The sequence below is a fragment of the Salvelinus namaycush genome, chromosome 42, assembly GCF_016432855.1.
Source record: "Salvelinus namaycush isolate Seneca chromosome 42, SaNama_1.0, whole genome shotgun sequence".
Taxonomy (NCBI): Eukaryota; Metazoa; Chordata; class Actinopteri; order Salmoniformes; family Salmonidae; genus Salvelinus; species Salvelinus namaycush.
The window spans coordinates 7,557,232-7,581,897 of NC_052348.1; the positions used below are offsets into that span (position 1 = coordinate 7,557,232).

Consider the following 24,666-nt stretch of genomic DNA (forward strand, 5'->3'; position numbering starts at 1 on the left):
AACTTAGAACAGATATAGCCCTTGGTTCACTCCAGACTTGACTGCCCTTGACCAGCACAAAAACATCCTGTGGCGTACTGCATTAGCATCGAATAGCCCCCGCGATATGCAACTTTTCAGGGAAGTTAGGAACCAATATACACAGGCAGTTAGGAAAGCAAAGGCTAGCTTTTCAAGCAGAAATTTGTATCCTGTAGCACAAACTCCAAAAGGTTCTGGGACACTGTAAAGTCCATGGAGAATAAGAGCACCTCCTCCCAGCTGCCCACTGCACTGAGGCTAGGAAACACTGTCACCACCGATAAATCTACGATAATCGAGAATTTCAATAAGCATTTTTCTACGGCTGGCCATGCTTTCCACCTGCAAATCCAGATAGCTGATGTTCTGAAAGAGCTGCAAAATCTGGACCCCTCCAGATCAGCTGGGCTAGACAATCTGGACCCTCTCTTTCTAAAATGATCCACCGCAATTGTTGCAACCTCTATTACTAGCCTCTCTTTCATATCGTCTGAGATCCCTAAAGATTGGAAAGCTGCCGCGGTCATCCCCCTCTTCAAAGGGGGAGACACTCTAGACCCAAACTGCTACAGACCTATATCTATCCTACCCTGCCTTTCTAAAGTCTTCGAAAGCCAAGTTAACAAACAGATCACCGACCATTTCGAATCCCACCGTACCTTCTCCGCTATGCAATCTGGTTTCCGAGCTGGTCATGGGTGCACCTCAGCCACGCTCAAGATCCTAAATGTTATCATAACCGCCATCGATTAAAGAAAATACTGTGCAGCCTTCTTCATCGACCTGGCCAAGGCTTTTGACTCTGTCAATCACCACATTCTTATCGGCAGACTTAACAGCCTTGGTTTCTCAAATGACTGCCTCGCCTGGTTCACCAACTACTTCTCAGATAGAGTTCAGTGTGTCAAATCGGAGGGACTGTTGTCCGGACCTCTGGCAGTCTCTATGGGGGTGCCACAGGGTTCAATTCTCAGGCCGACTCTTTTCTCTGTATACATCAATGATGTCGCTCTTGCTGCTGGTGATTCTCTGATTGACCTCTACGCAGACGACACCATTCTGTATACTTCTGGCCCTTCTTTGACCACTGTGTTAACAAACCTCCAGACGAGCTTCAATGCCATACAACACTCCTTCCATGGCCTCCAACTGATCTTAAATGCAAGTAAAACTAAATACATGCTCTTCAACCGATCGGATGGGGGGGCTGCTAGTTCTACTAAACTATAGACTGGAAGGGATGGGGGGGCTGCTAGCTCTACTAAACTATAGACTGGAAGGGATGGGGGGGGGGGCTGCTAGCTCTACTACACTATAGACTGGAAGGGATGGGGGGGGGGCTGCTAGCTCTACTAAACTATAGACTGGAAGGGATGGGGGGGGGCTGCTAGCTCTACTAAACTATAGACTGGAAGGGATGGGGGGAGGCTGCTAGCTCTACTACACTATAGACTGGAAGGGATGGGGGGGCTGCTAGCTCTACTAAACTATAGACTGGAAGGGATGGGGGGGCTGCTAGCTCTACTAAACTATAGACTGGAAGGGATGGGGGGGCTGCTAGCTCTACTAAACTATAGACTGGAAGGGATGGGGGGGCTGCTAGCTCTACTAAACTATAGACTGGAAGGGATGGGGGGGGCTGCTAGCTCTACTAAACTATAGACTGGAAGGGATGGGGGGGCTGCTAGCTCTACTAAACTATAGACTGGAAGGGATGGGGGGCTGCTAGCTCTACTAAACTATAGACTGGAAGGGATGGGGGGGCTGCTAGCTCTACTAAACTATAGACTGGAAGGGATGGGGGGGGGCTGCTAGCTCTACTAAACTATAGACTGGAAGGGATGGGGGGGGCTGCTAGCTCTACTAAACTATAGACTGGAAGGGATGGGGGGGGCTGCTAGCTCTACTACACTATAGACTGGAAGGGATGGGGGGGGGCTGCTAGCTCTACTAAACTATAGACTGGAAGGGATGGGGGGCTACTAGCTCTACTAAACTATAGACTGGAAGGGATGGGGGGGCTGCTAGCTCTACTAAACTATAGACTGGAAGGGATGGGGGGGGGGCTGCTAGCTCTACTAAACTATAGGCCCGCACCCGCCCGCCCGTCTAACATCACTACTCTGGACGGTTCTGACTTAGAATATGTGGACAACTACAAATACCTAGGTGTCTGGTTAGATCCACCTCTACGCAGACGATGCAATTCTGTATACATCTGGCCCTTCTTTGGACACTGTGTTAACAAACCTCCAAACGAGCTTCAATGCCATACAACACTCCTTCTGTGGCCTCCAACTGCTCTTAAACGCTAGTAAAACTAAATGCATGCTTTTCAACCGTTTGCTGCCCGTCCGCCCGACTAGCATCACTACTCTGGACGGTTCTGACTTAGAATATGTGGACAACTACAAATACCTAGATGTCTGGCTAGACTGTAAACTCTCCTTCCAGACTCATATTAAACATCTCCAATCCAAAATTAAATCTAGAATCGGCTTCCTATTTCACAACAAAGTCTCCTTCACTCACGCCGCCAAACATACCCTCGTAAAACTGACTATCTTACCGATCCTCGACTTCAGCGATGTCATTTACAAAATAGCCTCCAACACTCTACTCAGCAAATTGGATGCAGTCTATCACAGTGCTATCTGTTTTATCACCAAAGCCCCATATACTACCCACCATTGTGACCTGTATGCTCTCGTTGGCTGGTCCTCGCTACATATTCGTCACCAAACCCACTGGCTCCAGGTCATCTATAAGTCTTTGCTAGGTAAAGCCCCACTTAATCTCAGCTCACTGGTCACCATAGCAAAACCCACCCATAGCACGCGCTCCAGCAGGTATATCTCACTGGTCATCCCCAAAGCCAATTCCTCTTTGGCCGCCTTTCCTTGTGGTTCTCTGCTGCTAATGACTGGAACGAATTGCAAAAATCACTGAAGCTGGAGTCTTACATCTCCCTCACTAGCTTTAAGCATCGGCTGTCAGAGCAGCTTTCCGATCATTGCACCTGTACACAGCCCATCTGTAAATAACCCACCCAACTACCTCATCCCCATATTTGTATACTTTTTTTGCTCCTTTGCACCCCAGTATCTCTACTTGCACATTCATCTTCTGCACATCTATCACTCCAGTGTTAATGCTAAATTGTAATTATTTCGCCACGATGGCCTATTTATGTATTGCCCTACCTCCCTAATCGTACTACATTTGCACACACTGTATACAGATTTTTCTATTGTGTTATTGACTGTACATTTGTTTATCCTATTTGTAACTCTGTGTTGTTTGTGTCACACTGCTTTGCTTTATCTTGGCCAGGTCACAGTTGTAAATGAGAACTTGTTCTCAACTGGCCTACCTGGTTAAATAAAGGTTAAATAATAAATACAAATATATTAAAAAAGCTAAGATTCTGGAATCCTTGGTAAATGTACAACTTTGCTATTTTCTATCTGAGAAATGTATTTTGAATGTAAACCAATCAGGGTTTAGGCCTGGGCAGAGCACTACTACAGCCACCACTATAGTTGGCATGGATCTTGTCAATGCTTTAGACACAAAAATAAATATGCTGCTTTGTTTGTGGGCTTGTCATGCCATTTTATTGAATAAGTTGTAATCGATAGGCCTGAGCTCTGACGCCTGTTCATGGTTTCAGAACTCAGGCCATTGTGATTGATGGGGTTATTTAATACATAAAGGTGTACCACATGGGTCAATCTGATAAAAATTGTAAACTTAATCTCCAGTGCATTCAGAACGTATTCAGACCCCTTGACTTTTTCCACATTTTGTTACATTACAGACTTATTTTTTTACTTCATCAATCTACACACAATACCCCATAATGACAAAGTTAAAACAGGTTGAATTTTTTTTTTATATATACACCTTATTTACATAAGTATTCACACCCTTTGCTATGAGACTCGAAATTGAGCTCAGGTGCATCCTGTTTCCATTGATCATCCTTGAGATGTTTCTACAACATGAATGGAGTCCACCTGTGGTAAATTCAATTGATTGGACATGATTTGGAAAGGCACACAAAATCAAATCAAATCAAATGTTATTGGTCACATACACTTGTTTAGCAGATGTTATTGCGGGTGTAGTGAAGTGCTTGTGCTTCTAGTTCCGACAGTGCAGCAATATCTAACAATTTCACAACATATACCCAATACACACAAATCTAAGTAAGGAATGGAATTAAGAATATATGGACAAGCAATGTCAGAGCGGCATAGACTAAGATACAGTAGAATAATATAGAATACAGTATATACATATGAGATGAGTAATGCAAGATATGTAAACATTATTAAAGTGACATTATTGAAGTGGCCAATGATTTCAAGTCTGTGTATATAGGCAGGAGCCTATCTGTGCTAGTGATGGGTATATATCTGATGGCCTTGAGATAGAAGCTGGTTTTTAGTCTCTCGGTCTCAGCTTTGATGCACCTGTACTGACCTCGCCTTCTGGATGATAGCGGAGTGAACAGATCTATATAAGGTCCCACAGTTGACAGTGCATGTCAGAGCAAAAACCAAGCCATGAGGTCGAAGGAATTGTCCATAGAGCTCCGAGACAGGATTGTGTCGAGGCACAGATCTGGGGAAGGGTACCAAAACATTTCTCCAGCATTGGAGATCCCCAAGAACACAGTAGCCTCCACCATTATTAAATGGAAGAAGTTTGGAACCTAGAGCTGGCCACCTGGCCAAACTAAGCAATCGGCGGCGAAGGTCCTTGGTCAGGGAGGTGACCAGGAACCCAATGGTCACGCTAACAGAGCTCCAGAGTTCCTTTGTGGAGATGGGAGAACCTTCCAGAAGTACAACCATCTCTGCAGCACTCCACCAATTAGGCCTTTATGGTAGAGTGGCCAGATGGAAGCCACTCCTCAGTAAAAGGCACATGACAGCCCGCTTGGAGTTTGCCAAATGGCACCCAAAGGACTCTCAGACCATGAGAAACAAGATTCTCTGCTCTGATGAAACCAAGATTGAACTCTTTGGGCTGAATACCAAGAGTCACGTCTGGAGGAAACCTGCCACCATCCTTACAGTGAAGCATGGTGGTGGCAGCATCATGCTGTGGGAATGTTTTTCAGGGGCTGGGACTGGGAGACTAGTCAGGATTGAGGGAAAGATGAACGGAGCAAAGTACAGAGAGATCCTTGATCAAACCCTGCTCCAAAGCGCTCAGAACCTCAGACTAGGGCAAAGGTTCACCTTCCAACAGGACAACGACCCGAAGCACACAGCCAAGACAATGCAGGAGTGGCTTTGGGACAAGTCCTTGAATATCCTTGAGTGGCCCAGCCAGAGCCCAGACTTGAACCTGATCGAACATCTCTGGAGAGACCTGAAATTAGCTGGGCAGCAATGCTCCACATCCAACCTGATAGAGCTTGAGAGGATCTGCAGAGAAGAATGGGAGAAACTCCCCAAATGTGCCAAGCTTGTAGCGTCATACCTAAGAAGACTCGAGTCTGTAATCACTGCTAATGGTGCTTCAACAAAGTACTGAGTAAAGGGTCTGAATACTTATGTAAATTTGATATTTCCGTTTTTTATACATTTTCCCAAATGTCTAATAACCTGTTTTTGCTTTGCATTATGGGGTACTGTGTGTAGATTGATGAAGGGGGGAAAACAATTTTAGAATAAGGCTGTAATGTAACAAAATGTGGAAAAAGTCCAGAAACAAATTGTGCCTTTCTCTAAGCAGTAGGAAGCAGGTTATTCAGTCAACCTTTGAATCTGTTCTTGATTAATGTGATATTATTGATCAAAGTGCAGATGTTACGACTCTTATATGTAATCTACCATAGCGTCCTTCATTTTGTTACAGGTTACAGTTTTGATACTCATCACTGCATCCTGTATCAAAAGTTTGCTGTTCTTCGCTAAAGACCCATAGATTTCTACATTACTCCCTTTTTGTTTACAAGGCCCTACATAAATGTCAGTTTTATCTAACTTTGTTGTTGAATTAAAGGCACCTGTGTTGCCTAACCCATTCACAGGATTGATTAACTCTTGAGGTCTCCTCAGAGCTAGGTTAAATCTGCTTTTAGTTTTAATGCACTGTATTGCTGGAACAAAATTCAAAACACATTTCATCTGTTGTTCTGGTGCCATTTGGGCCATTTAAAGTATTGATTGGGGATTTGGTGGAGGAATGTAACTGTTTTTCAGGGTGATTTATGATGTTTTATTTGTGCTTCCCATGCCTGTGATTTTGTATTTTAATGTTTGTGTATATATATATATATATATATATAATGTGTGTGTGTGTATAATGTGTATATTATACAAGGCACAATATTTATTCTCTGTTAAAGTAAAAGTTCAATAAAATAATGCTCCTTCTACTCTGTTTATCATTTATCCTGATGCCTAGTCACCTTACCCCTAATACTGTATGTTGACACGCACACTTATAGACACACTCCATGTATGCAGTTACCCAGGACTCCTCCGACGTGTAAAAGGGTCGTCACTATTTACCACAGTAACAAAGTCAAAACCCCGCCTATTTCTGCAAATTGTCTTCTTAGAATCTGATTTTAAACCTAACCTTAAATTAAGACCAAAAAAAAAATGTTTTTATTTACATGAACCTTTACGATATAGACAATTTTGACTTTGTGGCTGTGGTAACTAGTGGAACCCCTGTGAAAGGCGGAAATACGCAAAACAACATCTAGTCTGCCGGAAACTCACACGAAGAAGTAAACGGAAGTGAACAGTTATACAAATTCTTTTCCACGTTATCGTTTTTATTTAGACGTGTATTGACACACTGGAACTCAAAATATGACTCCTTTAACTGTATACCATCATACCCCATGTCGTGTTTAATTCACGTTGGAGACAGGACTTGGTTGATAGCTGTTATCTAGGAAACGCTAGCTAGCTAGCTGCTAACGTTAGCAAAATGGCTAACTGTATGGTTTTTCACACTCAAATAGCCTCCATCATGGAGGTGCTAGCGAATGCAGCCGTGGCAGAGATCTGTAAACTGGTAGATGACGACTATGCAGTGTTTCGTTTGGAAATAAATCAAAGCCAGAGAGAAAACAGGGCATTGCGGAGGAAACTACTAGAACTGAAGGTGGCACGGGAGCGCGCAGAGAGGACAATGCGAGAGCGCGTCCTCGCCAGTCGCCCAAGTAGTGTCAAGATCCTTGACCGATACAGAGGAATGGCAAGAGGTACATTTTGCAGAAGGCAGAGGCTGTGCGACCTGTTGCCGTTCATATATAGTTCAGTGCCTGTCGAACCGTTCCCCTCTGCACATGTGTTCAGATATTACCCAGAATTGGGTCTTGATCAGTTTTTGGATCGTATGCAATAAATCCCCTGATTACTTAACTATCTTGTGAGAAACACAATCATATTCTAACCAGATTCTTGATTTACTGCATTTTCTATTATTTACTAAATTAAACAATTAGATGCATGGAACATAATCCATACTCAATAAATTGTTTTTCAAGAAGTTATGAGAAGTGTTACCTTACATCCTTACCAATTGTTGACAGTGTCAAAAGTGTACAATATAGCATTGACAGTAGCTAACCTAACTAGCTCATTTCCCCCAATCACTCTCTCAGGTGAAGGACATCTCACTGGAGGCCACAGAAGCTTTGTGAAGCCAGCGGAACACAATACATGGAGAGATGACCAACCAATGACTGTTGATGAGGAGAGTGGAACCTCAACCCAGCACATTATCATGATAGAGGTTAGTGTAATAGTGTTGCATTAAAAACAATGAGTTACTTTGTAAATCAAATGTGTCCCGTTTATTTCAGAAAATCTCCCCTCAGCTATTCACTTGCTTACATGTAACGTCCTCATTTATCCTCAGTTAAATAAAGGAAAGAGAAAAAAAAGAAGTTATCTGCCATAGGGGAGCATGTGAGACTTCCTTACGACATTGTTATCTTCTTGTGTCAGTCTGCAGATGCAGAGGCTGCAGGTCCTGGGGTCAAACTGGAGAGGTCTGAAGGAGAGGAGGACCCACGGAACATAAGAGACATTCAGTCTGGAGCGCCCTCTGTAGCCACGGAGGACCCCACCACCCCAGCGCAGCCCAGGACCCGACGCAGCATCACGGAGGTCAGTGGAACACCGAACGCCGTCCTCAAGTCAGAGACAGACACCAAGACTTTAACTGTAACACACAGGCTCTTACACACAGGATCTGACCACAGATCAGACCCAGAGAGATTGGGGCTGGGTAGACTGGGCAGTCCTCTTGCTCCCAGCTCAGAGTATTTACCAGTATTTCACAAGAGCCCGAGGACGGGTAATTCCCGCGGGGATGGTGATGGTGACGCGTTAGACACTGCCGGTGATGATCCGTCTTGTTCTTACACTACAGAGATGGACCCTGGCAACATGCCCTTGGGTTTAGACACACAGACTGATCTGTCTAGAGGGGACTGGAACCGGCGCAGTAGTTGTGTATACTCTGAAGGGTGCCTAGATAAGAAAGAGGAGGTTATATTGGCAGATGAGGGGACTGTAAAAGTGGAGGGCGACATTCCTCCCACGTGGAATGCAGATAGTCACCTTGGAGATGGACACTCACAGGGCAGAGATTTCTTAGATTACAGGGGAAGCTTGGAGACAAATCCAAATGTCGCCACCCACTCCCCTTTACACGTGTTCAAGGATCGCGACCCAGTGTCCACGTTGATGGCACCTTCTGATTCACACGGCTGTGTTCTTTTCGATCGGGTATTGAACTCAAACGACAGATCTAGAGCCCAGGCTCAGGAAGGGGGAGCCACATCAGGCAATAGTAAAGAGAAACGGTTCCTCTGCATGTTCTGTAACAAAGGCTTCAGCAGCTCCCAGAAGGTGGAGAGGCACCAGAGGGTACACACAGGAGAGAAACCATTCAGCTGTACCCAGTGTGAGAAAAGGTTCTCTCGCCAGGACACCCTGAAGAGGCACCAGAGGATCCACACAGGGGAGAAACCTTACAGCTGTTCACAGTGTCACATGCGCTTCGCACAGGCTGGTCAACTTAAGATGCACTTGAAGGTCCATACAGGAGAAAGGCCATTTGCATGTATACACTGCGGGAAGAGGTTCTCAGAGAGGAGCTACCTCAGGCTACACCAGCAGAAAAAACATTCCACTCTATAACATAGAAAGTAACCATTCCACTTGATAGCTTCTATATATATATATTTTTTAATCCCCCTTTTCGTGGTATCCAATTGTTAGTAGTTACTGTCTTGTCTCATCACTACAACTCCCGTACAGGCTCGGGAGAGACGAAGGTCGAGAGCCATGCATCCTCCGAGCCGCACTGCTTCTTAACACAGCGCGCATCCAACCCGGAAGCCAGCCGCACCAATGTGTTGGAGGAAACACCGTACACCTAGCGACCTGGTCAGCCCGGCCCGCCACAGGAGTCGCTAGTGCGCGATGAGACAAGGATATCCCTACCAGCCAAACCCTCCCTAACCCAGACGACGCTAGGCCACCGGCTGCGACAGAGCCTGGGCTCGAACCCAGAGTCTCTGGTGCCTTAGACCACTGCGCCACCCGGGAGGCCCTCCACTCGATAGCTTCTGACGTTTATATCAAACCCTGCAAAAAAGAATGTCAGCTGAAAATATCCACAGATGCATTTGGAATAACAAGAGTCACAGATTTCAGTGTTGAATATTCCTGGGTAGAATATTGCACCCAGACGTGTGATATGTAAGGCATATATAAGCCTGAAAAGTCTTTTACATAGTGTTTGTACTGTAATGTTTACAAATGTCTATTTCATTACTTCCATTCAACAATACATTTTTTCCCAAGACACTTTTTTAGTAAGAAAGTGAATGCAGTTTTAGTTTAGACATGTGTATGTGTGGTTTTCATATGGTGCATTTAACCCTTGTTTATGTTTAATAAACACAAAATGGGACTTTTTATTCTGACTTTCATTGAGACTCCCTTTAATATACACTGAGTATACAAAACATTAATAACACCTGCTCTTTCCATGACATAGACTGACCAGGTGAAAGCTATGATCCGTTAATGATGTCACTTGTTAAATCCAATTCAATCAGTGTAGATGAAGAGGAGGAGACAGGGTAAAGAAGGACTTTTACGCCAATTTTTTTACGCCAATTCAGACATGGATTGTGTATGTGTGCCATTCAGAGGGTGAAGGGGCAAGACAAGATTTAAGTGACTTTGAACAGGGTATGGTAGTAGGTGCCAGGCGCACCAGTTTGTGTCAAGAACTGCAACGGTGCTGGGTTTTTCACGCTCAACAGTTTCCTGTGTGTATCAAGAATGGTCCAACACCCAAAGGACATCCAGTTAACTTGACACAACTGTGGGAAGCATTGGAGTCAACATGGGCCAGCATCCCCGTGGAACGCTTTCAACACCTTGTAGAGTCCATGCCCCGACAAATTGAAGTTTTTCTGATAGCACAAAATAGGGGGGGGGGGGTAACTAAATGTTAGGAAGGTGTTCCTAATGTTTGGTATACTCAGTGTACATCACATCTGATCTCACCCAATTCTGCATACACTCGACAGCACTTTATAACCAATATACACTTGCTAAATATACCTACACATACCCACACACTAACAAACACCTACTGTACACGTCATAGTTTAGTCACATTTGTCTGCTGATTACTTTTGACTTATCATAGCTGACATATTTATGTCCACCATGATGGGTTTAAAAATAAATAGTCACACACCCGGCAGGTAGCCTAGTGGTTAGAGCGTTGGACTAGTAACCGAAAGGTTGCAAGATCGAATCCCCGAGCTGACAAGGTCAAATCTGTCGTTCTGCCCCTGAACAAGGCAGTTAACCCACTGTTCCTAGGCCGTCATTAAAAATAAGAATTTGTTCTTAACTGACTTGCCTAGTTAAATCAAGGTAAGAAAATATATATATATACAGTGGGGCAAAAAAGTATTTAGTCAGCCACCAATTGTGCAAGTTCTCCCACTTAAAAAGATGAGAGAGGCCTGTAATTTTCATCATAGGTACACTTCAACTATGACAGACAAAATGAGAAAAAAAAATCCAGAAAATCACATTGTAGGATTTTTAATGAATTTATTTGCAAATTATGGTGGAAAATAAGTATTTGGTCACCTACAAACAAGCAAGATTTCTGGCTCTCACAGACCTGTAACTTCTTCTTTAAGAGGCTCATCTGTCCTCCACTTGTTACCTGTATTAATGGCACCTGTTTGAACTTGTTATCAGTATAAAAGACACCTGTCCACAACCTCAAACAGTCACACTCCAAACTCCACTATGGCCAAGACCAAAGAGCTGTCAAAGGACACCAGAAACAAAATTGTAGACCTGCACCAGGCTGGGAAGACTGAATCTGCAATAGGTAAGCAGCTTGGTTTGAAGAAATCAACTGTGGGAGCAATTATTAGGAAATGGAAGACATACAAGACCACTGATAATCTCCCTCGATCTGGGGCTCCCCGCAAGATCTCACCCCGTGGGGTCAAAATGATCACAAGAACGGTGAGCAAAAATCCCAGAACCACACGGGGGGACCTAGTGAATGACCTGCAGAGAGCTGGGACCAAAGTAACAAAGCCTACCATCAGTAACACACTACGCCGCCAGGGACTCAAATCCTGCAGTGCCAGACGTGTCCCCCTGCTTAAGCCAGTACATGTCCAGGCCCGTCTGAAGTTTGCTAGAGAGCATTTGGATGATCCAGAAGAAGATTGGGAGAATGTCATATGGTCAGATGAAACCAAAATATAACTTTTTGGTAAAAACTCAACTCGTCGTGTTTGGAGGACAAAGAATGCTGAGTTGCATCCAAAGAACACCATACCTACTGTGAAGCATGGGGGTGGAAACATCATGCTTTGGGGCTGTTTTTCTGCAAAGGGACCAGGACGACTGATCCGTGTAAAGGAAAGAATGAATGGGGCCATGTATCGTGAGATTTTGAGTGAAAACCTCCTTCCATCAGCAAGGGCATTGAAGATGAAACATGGCTGGGTCTTTCAGCATGACAATGATCCCAAACACACCGCCCGGGCAATGAAGGAGTGACTTCGTAAGAAGCATTTCAAGGTCCTGGAGTGGCCTAGCCAGTCTCCAGATCTCAACCCCATAGAAAATCTTTGGAGGGAGTTGAAAGTCCATGTTGCCCAGCAACAGCCCCAAAACATCACTGCTCTAGAGGAGATCTGCATGGAGGAATGGGCCAAAATACCAGCAACAGTGTGTGAAAACCTTGTGAAGACTTACAGAAAACGTTTGACCTCTGTCATTGCCAACAAAGGGTATATAACAAAGTATTGAGATAAACTTTTGTTATTGACCAAATACTTATTTTCCACCATAATTTGCAAATAAATTCATTAAAAATCCTACAATGTGATTTTCTGGATTTTTTTTCTCTCATTTTGTCTGTCATAGTTGAAGTGTACCTATGATGAAAATTACAGGCCTCTCTCATCTTTTTAAGTGGGAGAACTTGCACAATTGGTGGCTGACTAAATACTTTTTTGCCCCACTGTATATATATAAACTCCCAGTAATTTATATATATACACTGCTCAAAAAAATAAAGGGAACACTTAAACAACACAATGTAACTCCAAGTCAATCACACTTCTGTGAAATCAAACTGTCCATTTAGGAAGCAACACTGATTGACAATAAATTTCACATACTGTTGTGCAAATGGAATAGACAACAGGTGGAAATTATAGGCAATTAGCAAGACACCCCCAATAAAGGAGTGGTTCTGCAGGTGGTGACCACAGACCACTTCTCAGTTCCTATGCTTCCTGGCTGATGTTTTGGTCACTTTTGAATGCTGGCGGTGCTTTCACTCTAGTGGTAGCATGAGACGGAGTCTACAACCCACACAAGTGGCTCAGGTAGTGCAGTTCATCCAGGATGGCACATCAATGCGAGCTGTGGCAAGAAGGTTTGCTGTGTCTGTCAGCGTAGTGTCCAGAGCATGGAGGCGCTACCAGGAGACAGGCCAGTACATCAGGAGATGTGGAGGAGGCCGTAGGAGGGCAACAACCCAGTAGCAGGACCGCTACCTCCGCCTTTGTGCAAGCAGGAGCAGGAGGAGCACTGCCAGAGCCCTGCAAAATGACCTCCAGCAGGCCACAAATGTGCATGTGTCTGCTCAAACGGTCAGAAACAGACTCCATGAGGATGGTATGAGGGCCCGACGTCCACAGGTGGGGGTTGTGCTTACAGCCCAACACCGTGCAGGACGTTTGGCATTTGCCAGAGAACACCAAAATTGGCAAATTCGCCACTGGCGCCCTGTGCTCTTCACAGATGAAAGCAGGTTCACACTGAGCACATGTGACAGACGTGACAGAGTCTGGAGACGCCGTGGAGAATGTTCTGCTGCCTGCAACATCCTCCAGCATGACCGGTTTGGCGGTGGGTCAGTCATGGTGTGGGGTGGCATTTCTTTGGGGGGCCGCACAGCCCTCCATGTGCTCGCCAGAGGTAGCCTGACTGCCATTAGGTACCGAGATGAGATCCTCAGACCCCTTGTGAGACCATATGCTGGTGCGGTTGGCCCTGGGTTCCTCCTAATGCAAGACAATGCTAGACCTCATGTGGCTGGAGTGTGTCAGCAGTTCCTGCAAGAGGAAGGCATTGATGCTATGGACTGGCCCGCCCAATCCCCAGACCTGAATCCAATTGAGCACATCTGGGACATCATGTCTCGCTCCATCCACCAACGCCACGTTGCACCACAGACTGTCCAGGAGTTGGCGGATGCTTTAGTCCAGGTCTGGGAGGAGATCCCTCAGGAGACCATCCGCCACCTCATCAGGAGCATGCCCAGGCGTTGTAGGGAGGTCATACAGGCACGTGGAGGCCACACACACTACTGAGTCTCATTTTGACTTGTTTTAAGGACATTACATCAAAGTTGGATCAGCCTGTAGTGTGGTTTTCTACTTTAATTTTGAGTGTGACTCCAAATCCAGACCTCCATGGGTTGATAAATTTGATTTCCATTGATAATTTTTGTGTGATTTTGTTGTCAGCACATTCAACTATGTAAAGAAAAAGTATTTAATAAGAATATTTCATTCATTCAGATCTAGGATGTGTTATTTTAGTGTTCCCTTTATTTTTTTGAGCAGTGTATAAATTCCCAGTAACGTTTCGGCACCAATTAAAATAGTTGATTAACTTCCATGTGACCGAACGCAAACTTGTTTCTGGTCCCATCAGATAACATGGTAGAAGTTAGCCCTACAGTATGCTGACCTCACCAGGTGACACTGATTACATCCTGGCACAACTTCTGCTTCAGCCTATCAAAGGTCTTAGATTTTCTACCCACCATCCATTTCTTAAATATGCACTATGCAAAAATCGCTCTGCCATTTCCTGGTTGCTAAAATTCTAATAGTTTACCTAATTTCAGTTTATGTGACAAAACAAGCAAGTATAGTGTAGAGAGTCATTGTACCATATAAACCACTGTGAAATATATTTTTCAAAACCAAAAAATATTGAATTTTCTGCTGTTTGAAGCTGGTGTACAAAACCGAAAGTAAGACACGCAAAATCTAAACTTAAGAACTGAAGCATAGAAATAGAGCACATAGAACAGAGCTACTGCTTTTTAGATTAGCTAGACGTCTTAGACAACATTTTCACCGTTTCCACATTATGACAAAATCCACATTTTTGGTTTATCTGTTTCACACACACCCATGTGCTTTTATGAAAAAAGATAAATGAGGTCCTTACAAGAAAGTTTATCGTAAAAAAACAAAAACAAGAGCCTTATGGATTTGTCAAATACCAGTCATGAAGGCTATTGCCATCCTCATCACCTCTAGGTGGTTGCTAAAGAAGTTGACTTGTAACCTCACATCAAGCTTTTTTGTTGAGGAATAAACTGTTCAATGTCGGTCCTTGATGCTTGATTCAAAGCACATGTGATGAATTGGAATATTATAATAAACTATAAAACATTGTAGTGTAGCCTACATAAAATATACTGATGACAGCCAAGTATCTTCCAACATTAAAGGGACATTTCTAACATTTTCAGTTGAGAGAATGCCAAGAATGTGCAAAGCTGTCATCAAGGCAAAGGGTGGCTACTTTGAAGAATATCAAATATATTTTGATTTGTTTAACACTTGTTTGGTTACTACATGATTCCATATGTGTTATTTCATAGTTTTGATGTCTTCACTATTATTCTACAATGTAGAAAATAGTACAAATAAAGAAAAACCCTGGAATGAGTAGGTGTGTCCAAACTTTTGACTGGTACTGCAAGTGTAGCCTACATAAAAATATACTCTTCCTACATTAAAGGGACATTTCTAAAATGTTCAACTTCATATTCACCAACCCAACATCAACATAATGTGAAAATGGCGCATTTCTGTGTTTTGTAGTAAAAAAGATAGAGGAAGATAAGTGTTTCCAATGACATCATCGGTGTGCATTGCGTGATTATTAACCAATTATAAGTAGGCATTGCCTACTAATTGTCAACTAATTGGTTGATGATGTCACTGGAAACACTTATCTTCCTCTATCTTTTTTACTACAAAACATAGAAAGCGCCATTTTCACATTTGTTGATGTTGGGGTGGTGCTGGAGATGAATATGAAGTAGAAGCGGGCGGCAGGTAGCCTCGTGTTTAGAGTGTTGGGCCAGTAACCGAAAGGTTGCTAGATCGAATCCCCGAGCTGACAAGGTAAAAATCTGTAGTTCTGCCCCTGAACAAGGCAGCTAACCCACTGTTCCTAGGCTGTCATTGTAAATAAGAATTTGTTCTTAACTGACTTGCCTGGTTAAATAAAATAAAAACATTTTGAAATGTCCCATTAAGACTGTTGATTCAAGCTGCAACACTGCCACCTGTAGGACGAGAACGAGAGTGCAAACTATTCTACTGTACAATTTAGATCATCTTCCTCGAGTGAAAAAATACATATGACAAAGCAGATTATAAAAATGCATATAAAACATCCATGTAATCATATGCAATATGATTAATTATTTGGCAGTAGCAGTTTGTTTGGGGGGGGGGTAAAAATATACTCTTCCTACATGTGAGATTCGAACCCTTGCCACAATCTGCGACTATTACATGGACTAGGCACTTTAGACAGAGAGCAATTTCACCAGTCAATGAAATACACACGATAGCCTTGTTGCTTTTCTGATCAGAACGTGCTTTTGGACTGACGTGCGTTAAGGATGCTTCCATGAACACGTCCAACTACGACTTTAATTGGCTGCAGAAGTTGTGCCAGGATGTAATCACTGCCACCTGGTGAGATTAGCAAAGGGCTAATGTGTGTTATCTGTGTTATCTGATGGGACCAGTTACAATTTAGCTTTCTGTCACTTGCAAGTAAAACAAACATTTTAATTGGCTTATGTGCATTTTCTGCATGATAACCTGTTTAACTTTAAATGCTTGCTTATGTTTGCAAGTTTGGCCCCTCCATGTTGAGTGTGTTTATTATCTTGTGTGTGTATGTACCTGAGGGAGTGTATGTCTGTATCACCTCTCTCTTCCAGGAGGAGGAGGGTCCAGAGGTACTGCTGGTGAAGGAGGAGGGGTGTGAGGAGGGTCTGGGGAACCCTGAGGGGCCCATGGTCATGGAGGACAACCAGACTACACCTCCTCCTGAACCCACAGAGGAACCAGCTGAGCAGCACAGGACCAAACACAGTCTCACTGAGGTGAGCCCACTGTAAACTACTGTCTAAATGGTATTAGGTCAGGGTCTGTATCCACAAAGCCTCTCAGAGTAGGAGTGCTGATCTAGGATCAGTTTAGCCTTTTAGATCATAATGAATAAGATTATATGGAAAGATCCTAGATCAGCACTCTTACTCAGACTCTTTGTGGATACGGGCCCAGGTCTTGATGAATTAATTGTGTCTTAATTGTGGGACCATGCCTTTGAATTATCAAACCATTAAAGAGTGTCAAGTAATCAAATCAACTAAAACATTTGCATAGTATTAATAGCAGTCCCTCATTGCCCAATCAGAAGATGCTCCATATCAGATTTCTTGATCCAACATCCTCTCACTCTGTATCTCTTACAGTCAGTAGACATGAAGGATGGGAATCTTGATCTGCTGCTAGTCAAAGAGGAGACAATAGAAGATGGACCAGAGAGCATTGACCTGAGTGGACTAAAGATGGGGGAGCAAGGTAAGGGAGAAATACACTGAGTGTACCAAACATTAAGAACACCTTCCTAATATTGAGTTGCACCCTCCCCACTCAGAACAGCCTCAATTCGTCGGGGCATGGACTCTACAAAGTATCGAAAGCGTACCACAGGGATGCTGGCCCATGTTGACTCCAATGCTTCCCACAGTTGTGTCAAGTTGGTTGGATGTCCTTTGTGTGGTGGACCATTCTTGATACACACGGGAAACTGTTGAGCTTGAAAAACCTAGCAGCGTTGCAGTTCTTGACACAAACCGGTGTGCCTGGCTAAGGCTGTGGTGGTCGCGAAATTTTGTCAGCTGGAGATTGCCAAGCAAATAACTGTCTGTCTCACGGTAATTGACTGTTAATTAACATAAACATATTTAGCATCTCCTGGCTACCACACATTGCCTACAAGTTACTGATGTTGAACTTTGGAACATCTACACTTTAAAAAGTATAATAAATCCATTTAATATATCCTACACCATCACAATAAATCCATTATTTATTTTAGACAGGTCTAAAGAAGCATGATATGAAGAAAATGTAGTCTATTTCAGAAGAACAGAATAGTTGTCCTTATGTTAGGTCCTGATCTGTCTATGCCAAATGGCTGTGGGCTACACTAGTTCATTTAGCAGACAAGATTTGCTTAGAATTCCGTGGCATTATTTTATAGTATGAAGAATGCAATTGAACAAAGATGAATAAAATAGAAAGGACATTTTTGAGGGAGTGCGCACATGCGGCTATTCTGTGTTGAGTGGTTAACAAAGAAATAGGTACTCCTATATGCTTAATTTATAGTTATTAATGTAACTTTAGTTGTGATACAAACGTTGGGCTATATGTTTTGATTTGTAATACATTGTAAGGCTGCATGATGCGACTCTAATGATTATTTGAAAAAAATAGCTTGAAAGGCATGAGCTCTGCTTAGTTTTTTGCGCAGACTGTACACACTACATTATTCACAATTTGACAAGCACTTGATAATGCCTAGAATTTTACTGCGGCAACCCATTTGTGTGGCCGTAATGCACCCTAAAAAAATCCATGCCTTTTGCGGCCAGTGGCCACTGTGCCCTTCTCCCTGAGTGCTGCATGCTCCTTCACGTGATAGGGTCTTTCTCACAGGCTACAAGTGAAGATAGACACATCGGGCACGCAACTGCGCGTGTCCTTATCCAATTCCGAGGTGCATATTGAACATATTTGAAGAACTGTCTACATTTACTTTTCGTCAGCCAACAAGATGAGTAGGCCTAACGAACAGCAAAAGCACTAGCCTTTGTCAATCTACTATCCTCCATAGGACAAAAGTCGACCTATTCTGTGCAAGAAATAAATATTCCAAACATAGTCTGGGACAGTTGTTGGATGCGATAGATCCCAAATTAATACAACCACCAGCATCAAAAAAAAAATTTGCGCAATGTGGCTGACGCAACAAATCAGAACGTTTAGCTTAAAATGTTAGGCAATTTTTTCACATTATAAGCGCAGCAATGCGCACATGGTATTAGGCTATAAGCGCAAATGTTCCATTAGCGGAAAACACCTTTGTCAAAAGTGACCACAAATGCAATTATGCATGCTTTTATTATACATTTTATTTTTTATGGTGAAAATGATCTAACCCAAACTTGAAACTCACGCGCTGCTTATGTATGCCAGTTAGGCTGTACACCCCTTGTAAAGCGGATTAATGTGCTTAATTTTAAGAAGTTATTTGGCCACTTTAGTTGTGATACAAACCTTATTAAAACATATAGGCCCATGGGCTAGGCCACATGAGGTGTGTGACTATGATTTGAAAAAGTCGCAAACAAAAGTCATTGTTCTCATGCTGGGCATCATTCACAAGTGATAGGCTAATATTGTCACCCATCAGACTATTCTTGATTTAATCTTGTCTGTACATATACTAAATAATATATGTGTGAAATTTGTGTTGATTTAGAATGGACCATTATCATGCACCTGTTTCGAAACAGGGGCAGTGGGAAAAAATACATGTAATCTATGCACTTACTGTAAGTAGCAAATGGAGGATGTTTTTCCCTGTGATTTATTTTCATGCCAGCCAGGTAGGCTATACTCCTGTTGTAAATATAAGAAATGTTCTTAATATTAGGTAAGTTGAGAAATAAATATAGTGGCCTAGCCTATAGAAAGCTGATGGGTTCCTCCTCTTTTTAAGAGTCCATCACGCAATTGCATAGCCTATTGAACTGTTGCGCAACATGAGCTCATGGGCTCTCATTGAGTGTTTGATTAGATTTTCGAATACATTTGCATTGTCAGAGTGATTAGAAGGACAATAGAGTGCTGAGTACCAGGCAGTTAGCAAGTTTGGTAGGCCACTAATGACCAGCAGCAGCATCAAAGCTTGGAGAAGCCTAATTACTATGACTAAACGGTCACGTCGAATTTGACTGCCTTCATGACTCGTGACCGCCGGTGTGGCGGTAATACGGTCACCTCAACAGCACTATGCCTGGCACCTACTACCATACCCCGTTCAAAGGCACTTAAATATTTTGTCTTACCCATTCACCATCTAAATGGCACACATACTTACACAAACCATGTCTCAATTGTCTCCTCCCTTTCAGTCTATGTCATCTCTATGTCAAGGAAAGAGCCTGTTTTGTATACTCAGTGTACATACAGCCTACATATAGTAATAGATCTTCCATTGGAATAGTGATGCATGCACCTGGCTATTTTTTTATTATTAATTCATACAATTAAATCAATACAACTTATGTTTACATACAAAAACTCAAATTGTAAATGAATGAACTTGACCTGGTAACTGACAAAAAAAACTTCAAAATAAGTCTATATTCTAACCTCTTCTTGCAGGTGGTTGGCTGGAGGCTAACAGGGGAGACTGGGTGGCCATCTTGGAATCCCAGAACCAGACGGGTGCAACCAAGGGCCCAGGGGACATCACTGAGAAGGCCAGGACCAGAGGCGACATAGTGGAGGTCAGTGGATGGGACAGCGTCCTCAACTCTGGGCTGGGGAACAACACTGTTAACCAGAAACAGACAGTCGAACACAAAACAACCAAACTTAGTCTCCATGACAACAGACTGGCTGAGACCAGGGCAAGGTGTAGATTTGGTATGCGGGGACAGGGAGGTGTCCGTATGCGAGGGGAGAGAACAACAGACACAGACTGGGCTAGCGATGCTCCGTCCTGCTCCTATAGTTGTGATTCAGAGACAATGGTGGCGCCTCAGGTTAACCCCCTAACAGGTGCTTCCTTCAGCCTGCCTTCTATAGGATCTATCAACTGGAACATGGACCCTGCAACAACACAAACACTTCCTGGCCTTCATCCTCCTCACACTCTCTTAATGTTAAACCAGACTTCAGACAATGCCAGTGCCTCAACACCAAATGGCTACACAAGTCCATTGACAAATGACAGTAGCAGTAACTCTATCTGCAGATCCGGTGGCAAAGAGAAGCGCTTCCCGTGTTTGTTCTGTGGGAAAGCCTTCAGTTTCCCCAAACAGGTGGAGATCCATCAGAGGATGCACACGGGGGAGAAACCCTACAGCTGTACCCAATGTCAAATGCGCTTCGCCCAGGCTGGTCACCTAAAGAGACACCAGAGGGTCCACACAGGGGAGAAACCCTACAGCTGCCCCCAGTGTGAGAAGAGGTTCTCCCACCAGCACCAGCTGAAGATGCACCTGAAAGTCCACACGGGAGAGAGGCCGTTCGCCTGTACGCATTGTGGGAAGAGGTTCTCAGAGAGGAGCTACCTCAGGATACACCAGCAGAAAATGCACACGGCCCATGTATAGTGTGTAGTAATGTAGTACTAGTTAGTTTGTAGTTAATTCTGTTGGTTTTGGATGTAGTAGTGAACTGGATGAAGTGAACCGAGGAAAGAATGAGTATGATGAGGCAGAGTAGATGATATGGTGATGGTTGGTCGGAAGGTGTCTGTTTAAACTCTTCACTGGTATAAAGTATTGAAAATATGTGAAAGGTAATGTTGAACTTTTCCAAAGTTTTCTCAACTGAATTTTATCAAAGCGAGGGTACTAGATTTACAGAAATTGTAAAGTGTTACCATAGTGAGAAAAGTTATTCTACTTGTCACGTATCGTTTTGTGCAATAAAAGTACTGTACTTCATGTTATGTGAGAGTATGACCATTTTGTTGAAATTAAATTAAAAATTGACTCTGTGCTGACTGACTTGGTTATTTTTGTATCATTTTAGGGACTGAGTTTCCTTTATCTCAGTCTGACCAAAACATTATACTTCATTCTTGAATCAACACATATGGAAAAAAATGTTTAATTATTCATTCCAATGGCTCCATATTGTTAGGTACTTGAATCACAGTGTTAGAGATGGACTAGACTTAATTTAAAAAATAAATGTTTTACCCACCTCCACCTTCCCACATTTGGGGGAACTAAACTATTTTTTATTATACAACTATTTATTATTCTAAATATATATATTATTTTTTTCAAGGAGCTGTCCTTTTTCTTTTGTTTTTTTTTCTTTCCTTGTATTTGTTTCAATCATAGGCATGTAATATCATTGACAGATGTTACAAATAACCATCCCACAATAGGGAAGTGGGAGCTAAAGGTTCATGGTCCCTCAGACTACCCGCAACATCTCCCCCAGACCACCCTACCCTCTTCAGTCCACTACCTTGGTGTGGTGGACACACAAAAGCAAAGAAGCAATTACTTTAGGACATATTAGGACATAAATTAGGACATAAACAGGAATCACATACAAAAATACAAAACAACCACAATAAATACAACTCAACAAACAAACAAAAAATAAACAAATAGAATTGTCATATTTCTGTATTTCATATTTCTGAAATACAGAAATATATAATTTACATAAATATTCACACCCACAAGTCAATACATGTTAAAATCACCTTTGGCAGCGATTACAGCTGTGAGTCTTTCTGGATAAGTCTTTAAGAGTTTTGCACACCTGCATTGTATAATATTTGCACATTGTTTAAAAAAAAAAAAAAATCAAGTAGGTTGTTGATCATAGCTAGACAGCCATTTTGAAGTCTTGCTATATATTTTCAAGCTGATTTAAGTCAAAACTGTAACTAGGCCACTCAGGAACATTCAATGTCATCTCGGTAAGCAACTCCAGTGTGTATTTGGCCTTGTGTTTTAGGTTATTGTCCTGCTGAAAGCTGAATTTGTATCCCAGTGTGTTGGAATGCAGACTGAACCAGGTTTTCCTCTAGGATTTTCCTGTGCTTAGCTTTATTCCGTTTCTTTTTAACCTAAAAAAAAGTCCCTTGCCGATGACAAGCATACCCATAACATGATGCAGCCACCACCATGTTTTAAAATATGAAGACTGCTACTCAGTGATGTGTTGTGTTGGATTTGCCTCAAACATAACACTTAGTATTCAGTATATAAAGTTAATTTCTTTGCCACATGTTTTGCTGTTTTACTTTAGTGCCTTATTGCAACATGTTTTGGAATATATTTATTATGTACAGGCTTCATTCTTTTCACTCTGTCATTTAGGTTAGCATTGTGGAGAAACTACAATGTTGTTGATCCATCCTCAGTTTTCTCCTCTCACAGCCATTAAACTTTGTAATTGTTTTAAAGTCACCATTGGCCTCATGGTGAAATTGGCCACCATTGGCCTCATGGAGCGGTTTCCTTCCTCTCCGGCAACTGAGTTAGGAAGGATGCCTGTGTCTTTGTAGTGACGGTGTATTGATACACCATCCAAAGTTGAATTAATAACTTCACCATGTCCAAAGGGATATTCAATGTCTTCTTTTTAAAACATTTACCCATCTACCAATAGGTGCCCTTATTTGTGAGGCATTGTAAAACCTCTGTGGTCTTTGTGGTTGAATCAGTGTTTGTTTGAAATTCACAGCTCAACTGAGGGACCTTACATATAATTGTATGTGTGGGGTACAGAGATGAGGTAGTCATTCAACAAGTATGGTAAACACTATTATTGCACACTGAACATTCATTATCTTCATTGATAAGCAACTCCAGTGTAGATTTGGCCTTGTGTTTTAGGCTATTGTCCTGCTAAAAGGTGAAATCATCTCCCAGTGTCTGGTGAAAAGCAAACTGAACCAGGATTTCCTCTAGGACTTTGCCTGTGCTTAACTCCATTCCATTAATGTTTTTATCCTGATAAATCCTGAGCAGTTTCCTTCTTCTCCGGCAACTGAGTTAGGAAGAACACCTGTATCTTTGTAGTGACTGGGTGTATAGATTATTATTTTATAGGGCAAAGCTCTAACCAACATCTCCAATCTCGTCTCACTGATTGGACTCCAGGTTAGCTGACTCCTGACTTAATTTAGCTTTTGGAGAAGTCATTAGCCTGTTCACATACTTTTTCCAACCTACACTGTGATTGTTTAAATGATGTATTCAATATAGTCAAGAAAAATACAATAATTTGTGTGTTATTAGTTTAAGCACCCTATATTTGTCTGATGTTGTGACTTAGATGAAGATCAGATTTAAATTTGATAACCAATTTATGCAGAAATCCAGGTAATTCCAAAGGGTTCACATACTTTTTCTTGCCACTGTATTGACTCAAGACATTTCAGGTTTTTATTTTTTATTAATTTGTAAACATTTCTAAAAACATAATTCCACTTTGACATTAAAGGGTAATGTGTGTAGTCCAGTGACACAAAATTCAGGCTGTAAAGGGGTGTGCCTTTCTGAAGGCACTGTAGATAAACAGAGGCAATGAAGGTGTTTTTCAAGGTCACTCTGCCATATAAAGACAAAGCTTTGCCTTTCCACAGCAATAGTATTTTGTCAATCTTGGCTAGTTTCACATCTAAGTTCTCCTTTACAAGATCCTTCATTCTTTTGGAGTGTGGATGCCAAGCATGTCCACTGGGCCATTGCTCCACTTCATTGGTACACAACAGGGCAAAAGATAGTTGGACTTTCTTAAGGAACCCACTCTCAAAAAGGTGTATTTCTCATAATTTGGTTTCAGAGCCGATAAATTAGAAAAGTCATTCAAATCTTCAATAAGAGCATCTAGTGATGATTGTTGAGGCTGAAAGGCAAATGCTGTATCATCTGCATATAAGGACATTTTGGTTGCAATACCACTGATACACAGACCTACTATACTGAACAAAAATAAACGCAACAACTTCATGATTTTACTTAGCTACAGTTCATATAAGAACATCAGTCAATTGAAATAAATTCATTAAGCCCTAATCTATGGATTTCACATGACTGGGCAGGGGCACAGCCATGGGTGGGCCTGGGAGGGCATAGGCCCACCTACTGGGGAGCCAGGCGCAGCCAATCAGAATTAGTTTTTCCCCACAAAAGGGC

At 42.5% G+C, this 24,666-nt stretch overlaps 2 protein-coding genes across 2 annotated transcripts; both read left to right on the forward strand.

Moving 5' to 3' along the window:
• Positions 1-7,740: 7,740 nt before the first annotated feature.
• Positions 7,741-9,323, forward strand: LOC120034727 (zinc finger protein 420-like). Its single transcript, XM_038981330.1, has 2 exons — positions 7,741-7,794; positions 8,010-9,323. Exons 1-2 carry the CDS (start codon positions 7,741-7,743, stop codon positions 9,207-9,209), a joined length of 1,254 nt encoding a protein of 417 aa, XP_038837258.1. The 3' UTR covers positions 9,210-9,323.
• Positions 9,324-16,746: 7,423 nt separating this feature from the next.
• LOC120034872 (zinc finger protein 25-like) lies at positions 16,747-21,495 on the forward strand. The gene is made up of 3 exons (XM_038981523.1): positions 16,747-16,791; positions 17,164-17,272; positions 20,150-21,495. Exons 2-3 carry the CDS (start codon positions 17,173-17,175, stop codon positions 21,103-21,105), a joined length of 1,056 nt encoding a protein of 351 aa, XP_038837451.1. The 5' UTR covers positions 16,747-16,791; positions 17,164-17,172; the 3' UTR covers positions 21,106-21,495.
• Positions 21,496-24,666: the final 3,171 nt, after the last annotated feature.